At 41.3% G+C, this 16,765-nt stretch overlaps 1 protein-coding gene across 3 annotated transcripts in view; it reads right to left on the minus strand.

The window, feature by feature from the left end:
• Papss2 (3'-phosphoadenosine 5'-phosphosulfate synthase 2) overlaps positions 1–16,765 on the minus strand; it is a 69,215-nt gene that overhangs the window by 9,442 nt on the left and 43,008 nt on the right. For 2 of the 3 annotated variants that reach the window (XM_063238611.1, NM_001173104.1), the window contains 7 exon segments: positions 16,130–16,365; positions 14,752–14,890; positions 14,109–14,227; positions 13,867–13,980; positions 12,301–12,412; positions 8,545–8,559; positions 4,624–4,829 (listed from right to left, as the gene is read on the minus strand). In XM_063238611.1, coding sequence (XP_063094681.1) covers positions 4,624–4,829; positions 8,545–8,559; positions 12,301–12,412; positions 13,867–13,980; positions 14,109–14,227; positions 14,752–14,890; positions 16,130–16,365 — 941 coding nt within the window. 3 annotated transcript variants of the gene reach the window in all.

Here is a 16,765-nt window from a genome sequence, read left to right on the forward strand (position 1 = left end):
CAGCCCTGTCTCCTAAGTGTCCTACCTATTCCCGGAGCTGTGTCCAGCTGTCAAGAAGGAAGGCAAGTCCTGCTTGCGTAGGCAAAGGGCCACTCCCGGGGGATTACAGACCCGGAGCTTGGGGAGGAATGAGGAGCAGACAGGCCATCCGGTGCAGGGGCGGAGGAGGAGTGGGGTCTGCACTCACAGACAAGAAGGCAAAGAAAGGACACCGTGAACTCAAACAGGAGCCTGAAGGTGGAAGGACGCTGCAGTAAAGGGACTCGGCCTAAGGCAAGGGGTGCAGACTCCAAAGAAACAATCTTACAGCTTCTGCAGGCAGCCGAGCTGCAGCCCGGGCCCTAAAGAAACAATCTTGAGAAGATGAAAGGTGAGCGGAGGTCAGAACCAAGAAAGGGAGAGAGAAGGAAAGCACCCAGAATGGGGTGCAGGGAAGAGATTAAAAACAAAAAATTAAGATGCCACGAATGAAGCACATACATTCCTATCTGTGACATCTGCCACAGTCATGGAACCTGGCACTTTATGGGACCTGGGGATGACACAGGTTTAATGCCAGGCGAGAAGGCAGTTTTACAGAGAGGAAGTGGCAGAGGTCAAGTATTGTTCTACCAGAGCCAGGACCCAAGTCTAGGAAACAGGGAAACCGTCCTCTTCCCTCTCCACCTGGGGCTCTCAGGGCGCCTGGGCTCCTGCTTCAGCGCCACCCTCGGCTCATCGTCATGGTGCTGGTGGGACAAGCGCGCGCTGCTCTTAGAAGTCACAGAGGGCAGTGAGCCATGCTTCTGGATCCCAGGGGCTAAGGTGGGTTCTAAAAGGAGGAAAGGGAATGAGGTGAAGAGGTGGAAGCGGAGGGGACAGTGTCCTAACGGAGGGACCAACATATGCCAAAGGCAGAGACAGCGTGCTTTAGTGGTCACCCTGTAACGACTGGAGGAGGAAATGTATTGGGTGGAGGTATAAAGGCGCGTCAGACCTTGCTGAAAAGACTCCCAAATAACTGCTAACCACCTCATTCTGGATGAAGGGGCAGTGGGCTAGAGGGGAGTAAGCAAAAGGGAAGAAGTGAAAGGACGCAGCCCGAGTGGACACAGAAGAGGAGTGAACAGCTGAATAATACCTGGCAGCAGAACTGCTAAAACTTGGTGATCGTATGAGCCAGGGAAGACAGAAGCAACAACGACATCCAGGCGCTGGTGCTTGGTCACACTGGATGGTGGGGCTGTTGGTGAGACGGGACCGAGAGTGGAGCAGGAATGGGGGGAGACACAGGGGCGGAGTTTGGATGCTGAGCTGAGCTGTTTGAGAATTATGCTGTTGGCTTCAATTATTTATCTGATCATTTTTTTCTGACCATGATGATATAGGTTTGGGTCTTATCTTTTCCTAGGGACCCCATGATAACAGCTTCCATCATGCCAGCTCAGATGTTTCTACACCTAGAGTCCAGCCGACACATTAACATGACTTGGACAGAGAGCTCTGAGGGGTCTGAAGTGACTACTTCTTTCTCTTCATCTCATCTTGCAGTGTAAGTCAGCACCTGGAGTCAAAGTGTTTTAGTAATCAGAATAATGTCATGTGGAGCCATACCGGAAACAGTTCCAAAAAATCCTCTACCCCTCACAGCATATTCAAATTGTGAGAGCTCTAAAACCTCCAAGCCAAGTGCATCAGAGTCCATGAGGGTGGGATTTAGTCATGGGTCATTTATAATGCTCTCCAGGTGTTTCTGTTGCTCTAAATGATCTTACTTTGGAGCTAAAGGATACAAAACCTCATTTCTGTCCTCATTGGGAAGTCACATTTTACTCTCTTGCCTTTTACATCTATAAAATAGGAGTGATGATTTTGTTTCACTTCATAAGAGCACTGTGAGAAATGATTACTGCTTGGAGAGAGCCAATGGATGAAAGGGTAGGATTCATCGAAGAATTATATAATTTTTCAAGTTTCCTCTGTTCCTCCTCAGGATTATATCTGCAATTATATCACAGAGTTCCGTAGTTAGTGACTCAAGACAGTCCGTGAGTAGACAGGTCAGCGTTATCAGTGAAGAGCTACAGGACCGAGGCAGACATTAACTTGGCAACTCTGATCGTTTTCTGCAGCTATCGTTCCCAGGCCACATGGAAATACAAGGAGACCCATTATTACTTTTTAGAGTAACAACTTTTGGAAGGCTGTGGGTTCTTAAAAAATTTATATTAAGGCATGACTCTGAGTTTCAGGGTGCTAAACAACCACAATGAAGAGTTCTTTTCCCAATAAAACTCATATGTTCTCTGGTAAATGAAACAACCAACCTTCAACAACCAGCACATAGTACATGCAGAGTAAGTGGGTTTTTTCTCTCTGGTTATCCATAGCCCATTTCTCACCATTAGCTTACTGGAAATGTTTACAGAATGATCTGACACTACAAAGTCACTGACAGTATTGTCAGAGTCACAAGTCATGCCACTATTGTTCCTGACTCAGTCATTTCTCATTTAGTGACTGAGTTCTGGTCCTGTGACAAGGTCATTAGATGAACCGGTCACTAAATAAGGAATTGTATGTAGTATGTACATTACAATATTCAGAACAAAGAAATGGTCAAACAAAACTCCAACTTGGTGACTTTGCTTTTATTTGCATAACTCTTACAGTATTGTAATGTATAACAGAACATAAAACTACAGTACTGTACTGTACAGTACAATCAGCAACTATGGTAGTACTGGCCGGGTATGGTGACGCACACCTCAAGAGCCACCTCAAGAGGGTAGGAGGATCCCTGTAAAGTTAGGGCCAGCCTGGGCTACATAGTGAGTTCAAGGCCAGCCTAAACTACATAGTGAAACCTTGTCTCAAACAACAAAACAACCTCACTACATAAGAATAATTACTCTATTATATACACAAGGTATATTATACAAAAAAGACATTGAGGCTCTATGAACAAGATGTACAGAACTGTACAAAAAAAGAGTTTGTAAGTCCAAGGGGCAGGTAGTACGTCTCAAAGTTGTTAAAAAAGGTCGTTAAATGAGGAGCATCTGTACTAAGAACTTAGGCTAGTTACTGACCTACAGGACAAGATGAAGAGAAGGAACTAATCACTGAAGAGCTTCCCGGGAAAGTCATGTGGATGCGTAAGTTAGACTCCAGAAGGAGAAACATCAGTGGCCATTGTGAAGGCCACAATGAAAGGCCACTATTCCCTGGGTCATTAAGAGAAGATAAAATCGCAAGCCCATATGATTATGATCAAGAAAAAAACATTGCTGGAGATATAATTAAAGCCAAGTCCATAATTCTCAGCTTTGTGTCACCATCCAGTAATTTCAAGAACTGTCTGGCAAACTTTGAGAAACTGTGCAGATGACTTTCTCTGAGTGTGCCATGACTACTTATCCTGAGTGAGGTACCTGTGTCTAATTGAACTCTGTGTTCAGACTAATGAGGTGCCAGGAGTTTCTATCTAGAACATTTCACAGCTAAAAAGCAAACAAACAAAAACGTCATTTCTTGTGGGAATCGTGGGCTGGAAAAGACTTTAGACTGATTTGAGTCTATCCCCTGTGTTTGTCCCTGAGAAGCTGAGGTCCGGAGCGGTAACGAGTCTTATCCACCGCAGGGCTCCTGGGCACTGGGCACTGCAGGGTGATATTTGTGAACTTGCTGAAAGTTAGGCGACTGAGGAATTGAGAAGTGAAGCTAGTAGTGTATGTTGATTTTCATTCCCACTCTAATACCCTTCTCTTGGCTGAAGATGGTCTTTGATACAATTTCACATATTTTTTCTTAGAGGAAATGAACCACGGATAGCAATCCCAGAGTATCCCTCACTCTGACCCCATCACCAAAAGCAGATAGAAGCTGCAAAGCAATCCAAGGAAGTTTCCTCTATTTTGCCTATATTTTGCCTTTGGGATTTTTTTAGACAGATACTCACTATATACTTCAGGCTGGCCTTGAACAATGCTGTGTAGTGCAAGCTGCCCTTGAACTTTCCATCCTCCCAAGTACCAGGGATCACACGCAGGCACCACTATGCCTGGCTGAATGCATTTTTCACTGCTGAAAATATCCTTATGAAAATATTGTATGTTTTCTCTGGGAATTCAGCTACTATCTGTGCTGATTTTTGTCTTTTGAAAATATGTTAAATATGTCATTGATACTCTCTTGACTACAAAGCATGAACTTTTATTTCTCTTTGCAGTGGTTCATTGGACTTATTGTGTGTGAAAATATTTCCCTTGCGTATTTTCAAGATGAACAGGGTGCAAGGTCCAGTTACAGTTGTATGCATAATGACAGCCAAGGCTTTGGTCCTCTATTCATGATGTCAGACCACATTACCTACCTCATCCCATTTAGTTTAAGATGCAACCGTCACAGGATCTGAGGACTCAAGAGCTCACTGAGATCAGCTCTCAAACAGAAAAACATTTCTTTATGCCAACAGAAAACAAACAAAAAACCCCCAAAACTCCCAGGCTTGCAAAACCTACCTTACATGTGTCTTCTTCAATTGAACCTGTTTCTAAGTGCTCCATGAAGAAACTAAAAAGAATTGTTCTGTCCTCAGTTCAGATAGATCAAGAAAGCCCTTCCAAAGCTCCTGCAACTTACTTTGACATGGGGGTGTTTTGCAGATGATGTGCCCCACACACGACAACAACGTTCCTCCTTCCTATGCTCGTAGAATTCAGGGTCACATAAAATAGCCACCCTCCGTCCACCGTACATGAGGGCAAACTCGCTGCACCCTTCCAGCCGTGCCTTGTCATCTGCAGAGACGGGCAGCACGATGGGGACGCTCAGGTTGATCACTCCGTCTGTGGAGAGACCCATGGGATGTGTGAACGCCAGACACAAGGTGTGCTGTCTCTTGAGGGTGACTCAGATGCACAAGTACCCTTGCAGAAGAGCTCCTTCAAAGGCCTTCCACACCCAGCGCCTGCCTGGCTACGTCAGCTACACCAGCTTCTCTACAACCCTGGGGACTGCCAGAGGCAGGAGAGAAAGCGTGTGTGAAGAGGGACCTAGGGTCACATCACAAAGGTGGCCCTGGGAAGTGAGGAGGAGGAGGGTGTGTCTTCCTTTGGGGTTCCCTTTTTAAAGCTTGGTCCTGACCTCAATGTACGTGGAAGTTTAAAATCTTTAAAAATCCAATTAAACAAAATAAAAGTTGACTGAACAAAGCAAAAACCTCTAGTTTTTCTTGGAAATGAAACTTGAAACAATGTTGGGCAGCACCAACACAGTAAATTAAAAAGAAAGAAAAAAATTAGAGGGCTTCAAACCCATGGGGCCCCAAATAAGCAGGGCTCCTGACGTTCACTGTCCTTCAGGGGAGCGTCATCTTTAGGCATTTTGGAGGAGACTGGTAATCCTGCTTTCTTGGGAGTCAGAAGTCTAGCTCAACTATAATTGGTGACCATCAGTCAAAAAGTCTTGGAGGAAGCTGGGCACAGAGGTACACACCCACAATCGCAGCTACTTGGGAGACTGAAGCAGGAGGATTTCAACTTTGAGGTGATCCTGCGCTTCATAGATTCTATCCCAAAGCAAAATGAAATCACAGAGGACATTTTAAAAATGATATAAAGTCCTTCAATAAAACACATATATTTTCTTTAGAATGGGAGCCCTTGTCAACTTTACGCTGAATCTCTTACTTCAAAAGGAATTTGAAAAAATGGGGTTTCCTGATTTCTCAGTGTATAGTTCAATAAATCAGGAGGTACAGAATGTTCTATTCTGGGAAGCTACTTCTTCAGCAGCATAGAATGTAACTAGCTTACCCCAAAGGACGAAACAGGAAAACTATGAAAAAACAAAAAACAGAGAAACTGTTACGGTTAATTTTATCTATTGACTTGGCTAGGGCATGGATCCAGGCAGATTTTGGTCAAATATTATTCTTATGATTTCTGTGAAGATACCTTTAGATATTAGCACTTAAATCAGTACACTGTGAGTAAAGCAAATAACCCTGCATAATATGAGTGGGCCTCATCCAATCAGTTGAAGGCCTGAAAAGAAAAAATCTGATCCCTCTAGAAGAGGGACTTCAGACGGCAGAATGCTTTTGGATTTGGACTACATTCCTCCTCCAGGGCTCAGGCTGCCAGCCTACCCTGCAGATTTTGGACTTGCCAGGCCTTCTGAAGAACCCTAAAACAGAGACTAAAATTACAGTTATGAGGGTTCCCTCTGTGTAAGAGCGAGGGACCCCAATCCTTGGGGCACCATTATATTAAAACTTGGTTTAATGCCTGGCAGGACTAATGCTGGGATGACAGAGGCATTTTGAACAGTTCCCTTACACCTAGCAGCATCCCGAGGGGATGTCTGTCTGTCTTTCTTTCTTTGTTTCTTTCTTTTCTTTCTTTCTTGATAAATGTAAGATACAACAGTTAAGAATGTGCTTTTCTTTTTAGTTTGAGTCTTATAACAATTAAATTTGGCCCTTATTTCTTAATGATGCCAAATAATGTAAAGAAAAAATTATAAAACTGTGTGCCCCCCTCCCTCATTACTTTTTTGTAACAGGGCCCCTTATACTCTAATAAATATGTATGTTTTTTAGTCTAACATACGGAGTTATTTATGAATTTCAGGAAATGTATCATAAATTAATAAAGTCAATGAAATCTAACTTTCAAATCCAACAATTAGAATACCTCTGACAAAGTTAAAGATCTGAGTTCTATCCCTTTGGGGCATAAGGCTCTACCTTAGCAGCTATGAAATGAAACTTTTCAGATATATCACTTTGCATTTTTTAAACACTCTCCAAAACCTAAAGATTGTCACAGAATACAGACATCAACTGCTGTGACACAGCAAGTCCAGTCTATCATAAAACCCTCCAGCCTAAGCCACCAGTCAGAAAACTGTACAAAACCAAGGGTTTTGTTACATAACTCCTTTTGAATGTTCACAGTGATTAGAACAGTCAACCTCTTCGCAAAGTGAGCAGTTTTTCTACCTGCTAAGTGTGCCAGCTTAATTTCCTTATTGGAAAAATGGGATAGTAAATAATACGCATCTCCCTGGGTTGCTGTGGCCAATACTGCATTGATGGGGGATTAGAAGATGCTTAATCCAGCACACAGTCCAGTCACCTGAGGAACCGGGCGAGAGACTCACAAACAGCAGCACCTTTGAGGGTGCTGATGTCCTGATTAAAAATCTTCTTTTCTCTGGATTACTTAATAGTAGTGCTCAAGGGCCATAATGTTTCACTTTGCTGGTAGAGTGAGCTGACCAAAATAAAGTAAAACATGATGCAGAGCTAACAGTCCAGTAGGGTACTGGAGGAACCCTTGCCCTGCCTGCAATGCTGTCTTCCATAAGTTATTCCAAACTGAAATCCAAGGGGCCATTTCTCAGTCGCATCCTCCAGTCCACTGTGTTTCTGCGCAGTGTAGCCTCTCATCCCCCTTCATCTTGGCCTCGAGAAAACATCTGCAGAGACTAAGCAGTTGTCACGATCAGCGAGCTAAGCGGGGGACTTTACAGAGCCCAGATGCCTGCAGGTACAGCTCTGCCTGGGTTTAAACAGTCAACAGTGTCATTTTCCTCAACTTCTCTAGTTCACAAATTTTCCAAAGTTTTACTGCACTTAATGGCTCTAAACAAGGATTTGACTTCCAGCCTGCTCCTTCCTGTTTCCGCTCTGGTGGGAATGTATTGTTCATTTGATTGTAGCATGTCTCATTATGGAAGACTATTGTGGTTTTTAACCATGGTAAGTGCAACAGATAACTTCCTGTTAACTGATAATTTTCTTTTACTTTAATAATTTTCAAACCTTTTGTTTTAGCCGTGTACATTTGCTTATTCACTGTATAGACTGTTTCCATGCTAACACTAAATTAATGTTTTTTGGACAATTAGGCTTTTTAAGGGAAAACCAACAATGAAAACAATAGCAGTGATAAATGATATCTTCAGAATTTTACCTCTTAATCCTGGTATAATGCAGAAGTTAACAGTAACTATATATTTATTTCCATTTCTATAACTATCAATTATGATAGTTTAAAATTAAATTCATGCATAATCACACATTACAAACAAATGAAGCACAATCATACACAATCCAACCAGATGAACCCACTTTAAACTGTATGTAAAATGGATTGATCCCTTCATCAGCTAAAAACATTTTATAAACGTGATAGAAAAATTATTCCACATTTTTGTGAAACTAGAGAGGAATTAACAGTCATTGTGAGAAGATCACAATTTTAAAACTCAGGAACAAAATGTGCAACAATAATTTAGAAATAAATTTTTTTTGTTGATCAAACACACCATTATAAACAATAGCTTCATCAGATCCAGAAATTTCATATTATTTGAACCCCAATCAATAGAAAAATATAGTATTATTTTATTATAACTGGTTGGATCATGAATTGATAATGATTCCAACTGGTTAATGTAGATTATTTTTAGTCACATATCTTTAACCATTTCAAATTAATGTAACATATTTAATTACAATAATTGAGCTACTTGGAAAGTTAAAGTACATACCACGAAGGACCATGCCTAGAGAAATACAAACACAGTTAAGAAACATGTTTTCAGCTCTTCACAAAAATAATCTTAAAGCAATAGTATCAAAGAACAAGTTCCTTTTATGACACTCTTCAATTTACTAATACAAAACTTTTTGTTATCCTGTTTTTTAAAAATAGACTTTATGACACTAAACTCAGTAAAATCAGAATTTGCATGAAATATTGTTTGACACACTCAAAAGCATTGTTCAGATGATTGTTTTAAAAATAACTACAGCATACCTCAGTGGCCTGTCTAACACCAGTAAGAAATTACCTCCTGCAAACATGTGATGTTATAATCACTGCCAAATGATTTCCAAACTCAACTTTGGGCAGGGGACAGACACATACCACCTTAGAGTCCCAGCTGCTTATGGGGAAGTGGTAGAGCCCAGGTAACCTGGGTTTGAATTCCAATTTCAAGGAAGTTATTCAACTTTTTCAGCACTTTGTGTTTCATGTGAACACAATATGTTATGCAAATTCAGTGTGATCAACTACTTCAAACTCCAGTCACTGACACTTAGTGAGTGCTAGTGGTATCTACGGAGCACCCTCCCACTCTGCCTGGAGACTGTCATTAAATGATAGAGCCTTTTGAGGCTTCCGTGTTTTGATCTCACTTGGAGTCCATCAGTTAACACACACTTGATGCTTCATTTTTAAATTTATATGTTACCTTTGCTTTAATTTTTTGAGATAAGGTCTTACTATGTAATTTAGGATGGCCTTGAACTTGATGTATAACTCTGGCTGGCCTCAAACTCACAGCAATCCTCCTGCCTCAGCTTCTTAAGTGCTGTGATTATAGTTGTGTGCCACCACAGCCAGCTACATGTAACATGCATGACAGGAGTAGTATCTGTGAACTATTTTTCCAGTGAGAGATAAAGTGAAATCATACATTGATATAATACCAAACTTGGTCCTTGAATAATACACAGAATAATTCATACTCTCTGTAAACACTAACAAATGATTTGGGTTTTTGGTTTTGTCTTGTTTTGTTTTTAGACTGAGTAGACAGACTTATTCTTATTTTTAAATCAGGGGGGAAATGTGAACCTTTCAGAAAGTTAAAACTAATGAAGTACTTTTTAACAAATACCATTAGAATTTAAAAACGTTGCTTACTGATTGTAGGTGACAAAGAAATTTGTAGTTGTTTGATGATTGACCAAAGTAGCCATGTATCTGTGGCTACATAAAAACTTTTCAAATTTTCAGTGATGTATTTTCAAGGCTTCATGAATCAGTTAACATTAAATGGTATCATTAAATGGCAAATGATATCTTGTCCCACCTTCTGATATATAAATGCATTATTCGTTCTGAATTTTACTCTGCCCTCAGTCCAAAAGCCATCAGTTGAGCCAGGCAGCTCCAGGAGACTCGGACCAGCACCTTCAGATGCTTTCTGCACTGCTGCTATGGGGGGAAGCAGAACAGGCCTCCGTCCTAGGGAAGCAGTTCCACTTCACTCGCTGTATATGTTACCTCTGTATTACCTTGGATTTCACCCAAAAGTTTTTTGGCTTAAAACAAAGCAGCACAATCACTGATGTGATGCGAAGAAACCAGTGCTGTTGGGGTCAGAGGAGGAGCTGTCCACTAGGCACACATCTGTCCTCACATCCACTTTGTCCCTAGCAGCTAGGTCATCCCTGGAATACGGGACAATCAATAAGAACTGGGTGCTGGCTGATGATCTTCTTATCTGAGCTACTTCAAACTGATGTGACTGTGGGGAGCCAATTTGTCTCTTCAAGGCTCCAGGTTCTTTCAACTGTACGCAGTTGGGGTTTGTTCATGCTAATACCTGACATGCATGAACATTTACTATTGGACTGGGACTTCTTTTAAACTTTCAGTATCCCAATGAGATGGTACTTTACCATCTCCATTACAGATCCGGGAACTAAGCCTGAGAATTTAAGTGATTTGACCCTGATTCACAAACAATCACTATATACAAACCCAGCCAATTTGGCTTTGCTCCTCACACTCTTCTCCACTATGACATTCTGTTTCCACATAGGTCAAAACTAAATTGAGAGACAGAGATGGTAGAGGTAGGTAGGACATCATTTTTAAGGAGCTCTCCATTTATTAATTGATTCATGTAAGAACTGAGGAGGCTTCTAGCGAGTGGCTACAGGGCTTTGAATCCTGAATGTGGACTCTGGTTGCAGAGGCAGATGGTGCAGTCAGCCAAGAATTCTCACAAGGAGAGAAGGGGTCTCACAGTAAGACCAATAAACAGGGGCGTCAGGTTGTAAGGGAATAGGACTTAGGAAACAGTATAATGTCTGGTGTTGAACTCCTGATGTAGCCACATTGGGGCCACAGAATAAAGAGATCCACGCAGATTACAATAGTAATTGTGTGGGACACTCACACTCAGCCCCTTTATTCGTGGGTGGCTGCTGAATCCAGGAACATGGACTTGATGCAGCCTATGTTGAAATCAAGATAAATGTCAGCCTTCTCTGTAGCTATCTGGACCTTTTACAGTCTACTGAAAGGATCGCAGAATAGCAACTTGGTGTAAAAGAATGCTGGGCAGGGGATCAGGAAACTGTGGATCCTCATCTTGGGTTCTTGCTTATGAATGATAAATACTGAAGCAAACCTAAGGTAATTTTTCTTATCTGTAAAGTAGATAATAATAGTTGTCTATTTTTAGGCCTTTTGTAAGGATCAAATGAAATAATATCAGAGAAGATGCTTTGAAAATAGATAAATGCTGAAGATAATATATTAATTATTGTTGAGGCAAACTAGCTTTATCGTTGTTGAGGAAAGAGAGTGTTTTCTGGGCAATCTTGTTCCATCTGAGAAGGAAGGCCTCAGGTGGTGCAGCATAAAGTTGCAGCCCAGAGAAGAGGGAAGAGGGTCCGTTCTGACCAGTCCTTGAGTTCTAATTCCAGTTTCATGTCCCATAATTGGGTCTTCCTCCTGCAAGGTCTGTTGGGTACTGCAGATTTGGGGATGACTCTATTACCAGCCCTCTTCTACTTGGCAGCAATTCCCCCAGCCTTGTACTAGATACGTTATATCTGATAAGCTCAGTAAGTTCTGGAAAGGAACCAACCATAGACAGGTCTGGATTCTGAATAACTCATGCTTCTGTCCTTGACCAAGTCAGTTTTCTAAAAGCCACTAGCCTGGTCCGGAGGCTTCCTTAGCGTTCCCTCCCCGGTGGGAGTTTGGTGGATTAAGCACTCCTAGTACATGTCCGCCAGGACAGGTAGGAACTCGGACACTGTGGAGGTCACTAAGGGATGTGGCTGCTGCAGGACTGCCTGACAGGAGGCTCGGAGGATGGGAGGTGCCCTGGGATCAGTCACTGTGCTGAGTGGGTCTCAGTTGTCCCAAGGGCCCCTGCAGCCAGTGGACAGTGATGTTTCTGACTCCAACAGGCTTGTGAACAGATAGTAAGACCACCAAAGAACAAGTGGAGGTGAAACAGACTCTGAAAACTCCTTTCTTCAGTCGGCTAATTTTAAATATCCAGTAATCCTTTGGGAGTGACCCTCCCTGAAAGAATGCTGAAATGGAAACTTTTACATAATAAAATTGAGCACACTGTAAAGGAGCTAAAATATTTTTGCAGTAAGATTTATAAATGATGTTATCAAAGATGAACAGTTTCTGTTCCTGTACAAACTTCCAGAAAAGACTTTTTGCTTTAATATTAAAGACTAAGAGACAACAACAAACATACCATCCAGCAGGGTGTCAAAGTGTAGAGTTTGTAAGTATTCCTTCTCCCGCATGAATCCTTTGAGGGGAGTGGCCCAGCCTTCACTTAGAATTTGGACCCACTGGAGATCCAGCTGCAAAACACAAAAAGCAGATTAATATTTCCATAAATTCTACTTCTCAGGTATCTGGCCTCAAGATAGTTCTTATTCAATTGGCAGGAGGATGAAAGCAGAACCTTTTATGTTTTAAACATTCCCACATGTTACGCTGATCTGTGATATAAGGGTCAGATAAGTTTAAGCCTAGAATTTTCCTATAAAAGAGTATTAAAAAGATACCAAGTTAAGATGATGTATTTGAACATTGTAGGGTGTACCTATTCCTCTAATATGCAACTGAGTTGAAAATTCACTGTCAATTCCTTTGTTATTTTTTTCCACAAAAATTGTTTTTTTTTTTTTTTTTTTTTTGTCATTTGGCTGAACTGAGCAAATCACTAAATCTAAGCTAAAATCCAAAATAATAAGAAAATCCTGAAATATTTCAAGGTCTGGACACTCAGACTCACGGAGGGTCTCCCACCTCCTATTCCAGCTGGGTACTATACCGAGCAATGTGTGACTTAAACACACAAGTCATTTCAGGCCTGAGTTTTCTCATCCTCTCCTCACCTGTAAAATGACAGTCATACTTTAAAACCCAGCTCATGACTCACTAAAATCTTTCCTGTAATCCCTGTGACCAAAAGAATGAACCATTGGATTTTTGAAGTTCTCTACATTGCAGGCCATCCTGCTGTTGGAAATCTACCACGCTGTATTATGTAAAGATGTTTTCTTATCTGCCTGGGGCTTGGGGAGCTTAGCATTTATTTTACTGAGGCAGGATGTTTGTTCATGACTTATTAGATTATGGGTCTTCAGAGCTGAAGCAGGTTCCTTATTTATCTTGCACCTTACAAAATTGCCAACTTTTTGATGGATAAAAATAGGTCTCAATAAAGACGTGATCTCCTTGTATACCCCAGTTAACACTGACCCATAAAAAGGGACACACAGGGAAGTTTGCTGGAGTCACATCTTACGTCTTCCATGCAGAAAAAATAGTGCAACCAAATTTGTCTCCTTCTTTTCTCAGACTGAATTCTTGCTGATAAAGGAAGAATGCAATTTTTAGAGCAGAAAAGATGGAGGGATTTGTATCATTCCAGATCAGGGTTTTCTTCTTCAAACTCCTTTTTGATGGCCCAGGAAGTGCTTGAGTTTTGGACACACCATGTTCTCAGCACTGCCAGCACATAATTTTTGGTCTGCTGTCCATACTTCAGCATAATTGATGTAGGTGAACACATGTGAAACTGTCCCAGGTAAATACGGATTTTATTCTGCCACTCTGCTGCCCACCTCCTCATGAAACTGATCAGCTGCCTTATGGTGAGAGATTTGCTCGGAGAAGGGGCAGAAACATTGGCAAAAACAAAGTGATTTTCTCTCCACAAACACTGCCATGTCCTGTGTTCATACTTTCTTCATTATAATGTAATGACGTTGTAATGACAGACTTCAGCTAGAAGTTACCCATTTACCTTGGTAATTGACAGTGAAGGAAGAGACTCGGCCTCAGTTCGAACTTGATCCAGTTTGTTTTCTGGCACAAAAAGTTCATGGATCCCTTTGACTATCGTATGGGGTAAGATGTTCTGAAAGGAAACAAAATTGGCAACAATTTCACATGAAAACTGAAAAAACAATGCTTTATTCACGAAGCACAGATTTCCTTTCATGGCTTTATTAAACTGCATAAAAGAAAGGCGGCCAGTGCACCCACCTGCTCTTGCAGCAGCTCCACCACCTGCTGAACACAGTCACTCACGGAAGTCAAATTGGTTTTAAGCACACACTCAGGAGTTTCGGGCTTCTCATAATCAGAATCAATACCTGTAAATCCTGCAAGGCACGAGTGGGGAATCACATCCATACCTACGGATTTTTTTTTTTCTAATCAGTGAGGCATAACACAGGGTGGAGGGCCAGAGAGCTCAGCAGCACAGTGCCTGCCTGGCAAGTGCAAGGTCTTGAGTTTGATTCCCAGTAAAAAGAAAAAACCAAAAAAAAGAACACATGGTGGAATATCCGATTGTACCAGAAAAGAGCAAACAGCCCTCATTGACATCTTGTTATAGGTTAAGAAAATGCACGGTTATGTTTTCAACATAAAAAGCCCCAAATATCAACAATATCTAGCAAAGTTCAAACCCTCTGCAGCTGATTGGAACTGAAAAGGAAAGCAAAAAGGAAAACTTTGAAACCCCCACCCAAGAGTCCCATACACGTGCCTATTTTATGGCTAAGCTGACAGTTCTGGAAAGAGGAAACTGTACATTTTAATAAGCTTTTATTATGAATTGATAAAAGTTATATATATATATAAAACACAGGCAATTTTTGGATCAAAGAGTTGGTTCTCATACCTTTAATCTCCCCCGCCCGTGCCCGCTTGTACAGGCCCTTTACATCTCTGCTTTCACAAATATTTAGAGGTGCATCGATAAATATTTCAAAGAATGGCAGTCCTGCTGATTCATGGATTTTACGGGCATTTTCACGATCCTGAAAAGCAATATATTTAAGAACATAACAAGAGATTTGCCAAGGTTGAATGTGTGCTTTGGATTTCATGTGCTGAAAAACTTAATCTCAAATTCATAGCTGCTGGTATTTGGAAACAGACCCTTTGAGAACTAATTCAAACTAAATACAGGTAGAGCTCCCCACCTTACTCCGTGGAGCCAGTAGCTTTACAGGAAAAAGAAGGCTGCACTGGCTGCTCGCTTGGCCTTGCCCTGTGATCCCTTCCACTGTGTTAAGTCACAGCCAGAAACCCCTTATCAAACCCAAGCAGATGCTTGTGCCATGCTCTTGGACTGTTCCACCTTCAAAATCACGATCCAAATAAACCTCCGTTCTTTATTAATTACCTAGTCCATAGTATTTTGTTACATCAACAGAAAACGAATTAAGGCAAAATTTCTTTAGGTAATACTGGGATTTATGCTTTACAGAGTTCTTTTAGAAAGCCCAGAAATGGCACTCCGTTAAACACAATTCTCTCAAGTCTTTCAGTTGAATGTGGTATTGCACACCTGTAATTCCAGCACTCTAAGAGGCTGAGGCAAGAGGATCACATTTTGAGCCCAGCTTGGAACATTTAGTGACTTAGCAATACCCTGTCTCAAAATAAAAATCCAAAGGGCTAGGAATGTAGCTCAGTGCAAAGGGCCTGAGTTCAACCTCAGGCATCTGTAGGTCCTCAAAAAAAAACCTTTCAAAGATATCACCGGAACCAGCACTTCTTGGCAGGACAGCACTGTCAACATGGGAGGATTTCATTCAAAAGATGTGCTGAAAGCACACAGTACACTACCCGTAACTTCTGGAAATTTCTAGTTTTAAAACAAGTGACACTCTACCTAGGTGATGGCCTATTAAATACATTTAACCCAATGCCTTCTTCTTCTTTTCTTTATGAGTTAAACACTCTTCTTTCACACAACGGAAATTATAGAGCTTTACAGTTCTTCTTGTTAACTTTTTCTTCCTTTTAACTCTGACCAAGTGTCTCTTGTAATTGGGAATGTAAAAGGGCTTATGTCAACCAATGTCCTGACATCTGGAGATGAAGGAACTCTCTTTAAATAGCCAACAGTAAACAGAGAAAGTGAGGGAGTCTTTGGGCAGGGGAGGATGGATGAGGAAATTAAACGTTTAATATTTCTTTGCAACTTTCCCTTCATTCCCCTTCTGTTCTTAGCAGTTGCAAGAACTACATGCAGTGCCAAATCCTCCTACCTTTGTGAACGGAGAAATGAAGCTGGTAATGCAGACCAGACCAGCGTCAGCAAACAGCTTGGCCACCTCAGCAATCCGGCGGATATTTTCCTCTCGGTCCCCAGGAGAGAATCCAAGGTTTTTGTTAAGGCCGTGACGGACATTGTCCCCATCCAGGGAGTAACATGGGATGGCATGGGACATGAGGTACTCTTCCAGAGCAAAGCTTATTGTTGTTTTCCCAGCACCAGAAAGACCTGTCAGATCAGGCAACAGAGACTGGCATTGCCCCCAGTCGCTTAAAATGATAAATCCTGAACTAATCTAGCACGTTAAACACAAATAAACTAAATTCTGATCATTTGATTAATGTTAAATCAAAATTATTTAAATCTAGAAAAAAGTTATTTATAAGAAAACTATTTGCATTTTTTTGAAGTTTTGAAATAACTTATTAGGATTAAAACCTTTCAAAGTAAGTGGAGTAAATAAATAGACCTGGGGGAGTACATCTGATGCTCTTAGCCATTACAAATGTCTAATTAAGGGTATTGACAGTCGTTGGTAAATCATTGTAAAAGATGTCAATTTTTTGCACCAATATGTTAATATGTTGCCAGATTATGTTATTCAATTTCACTTGACCTAAGACTCAGG

Source organism: Cavia porcellus, unplaced genomic scaffold, assembly GCF_034190915.1.
Source record: "Cavia porcellus strain 051 isolate PalLab524CR breed Dunkin Hartley unplaced genomic scaffold, mCavPor4.1 scaffold_28, whole genome shotgun sequence".
Taxonomy (NCBI): domain Eukaryota; kingdom Metazoa; phylum Chordata; class Mammalia; order Rodentia; family Caviidae; genus Cavia; species Cavia porcellus.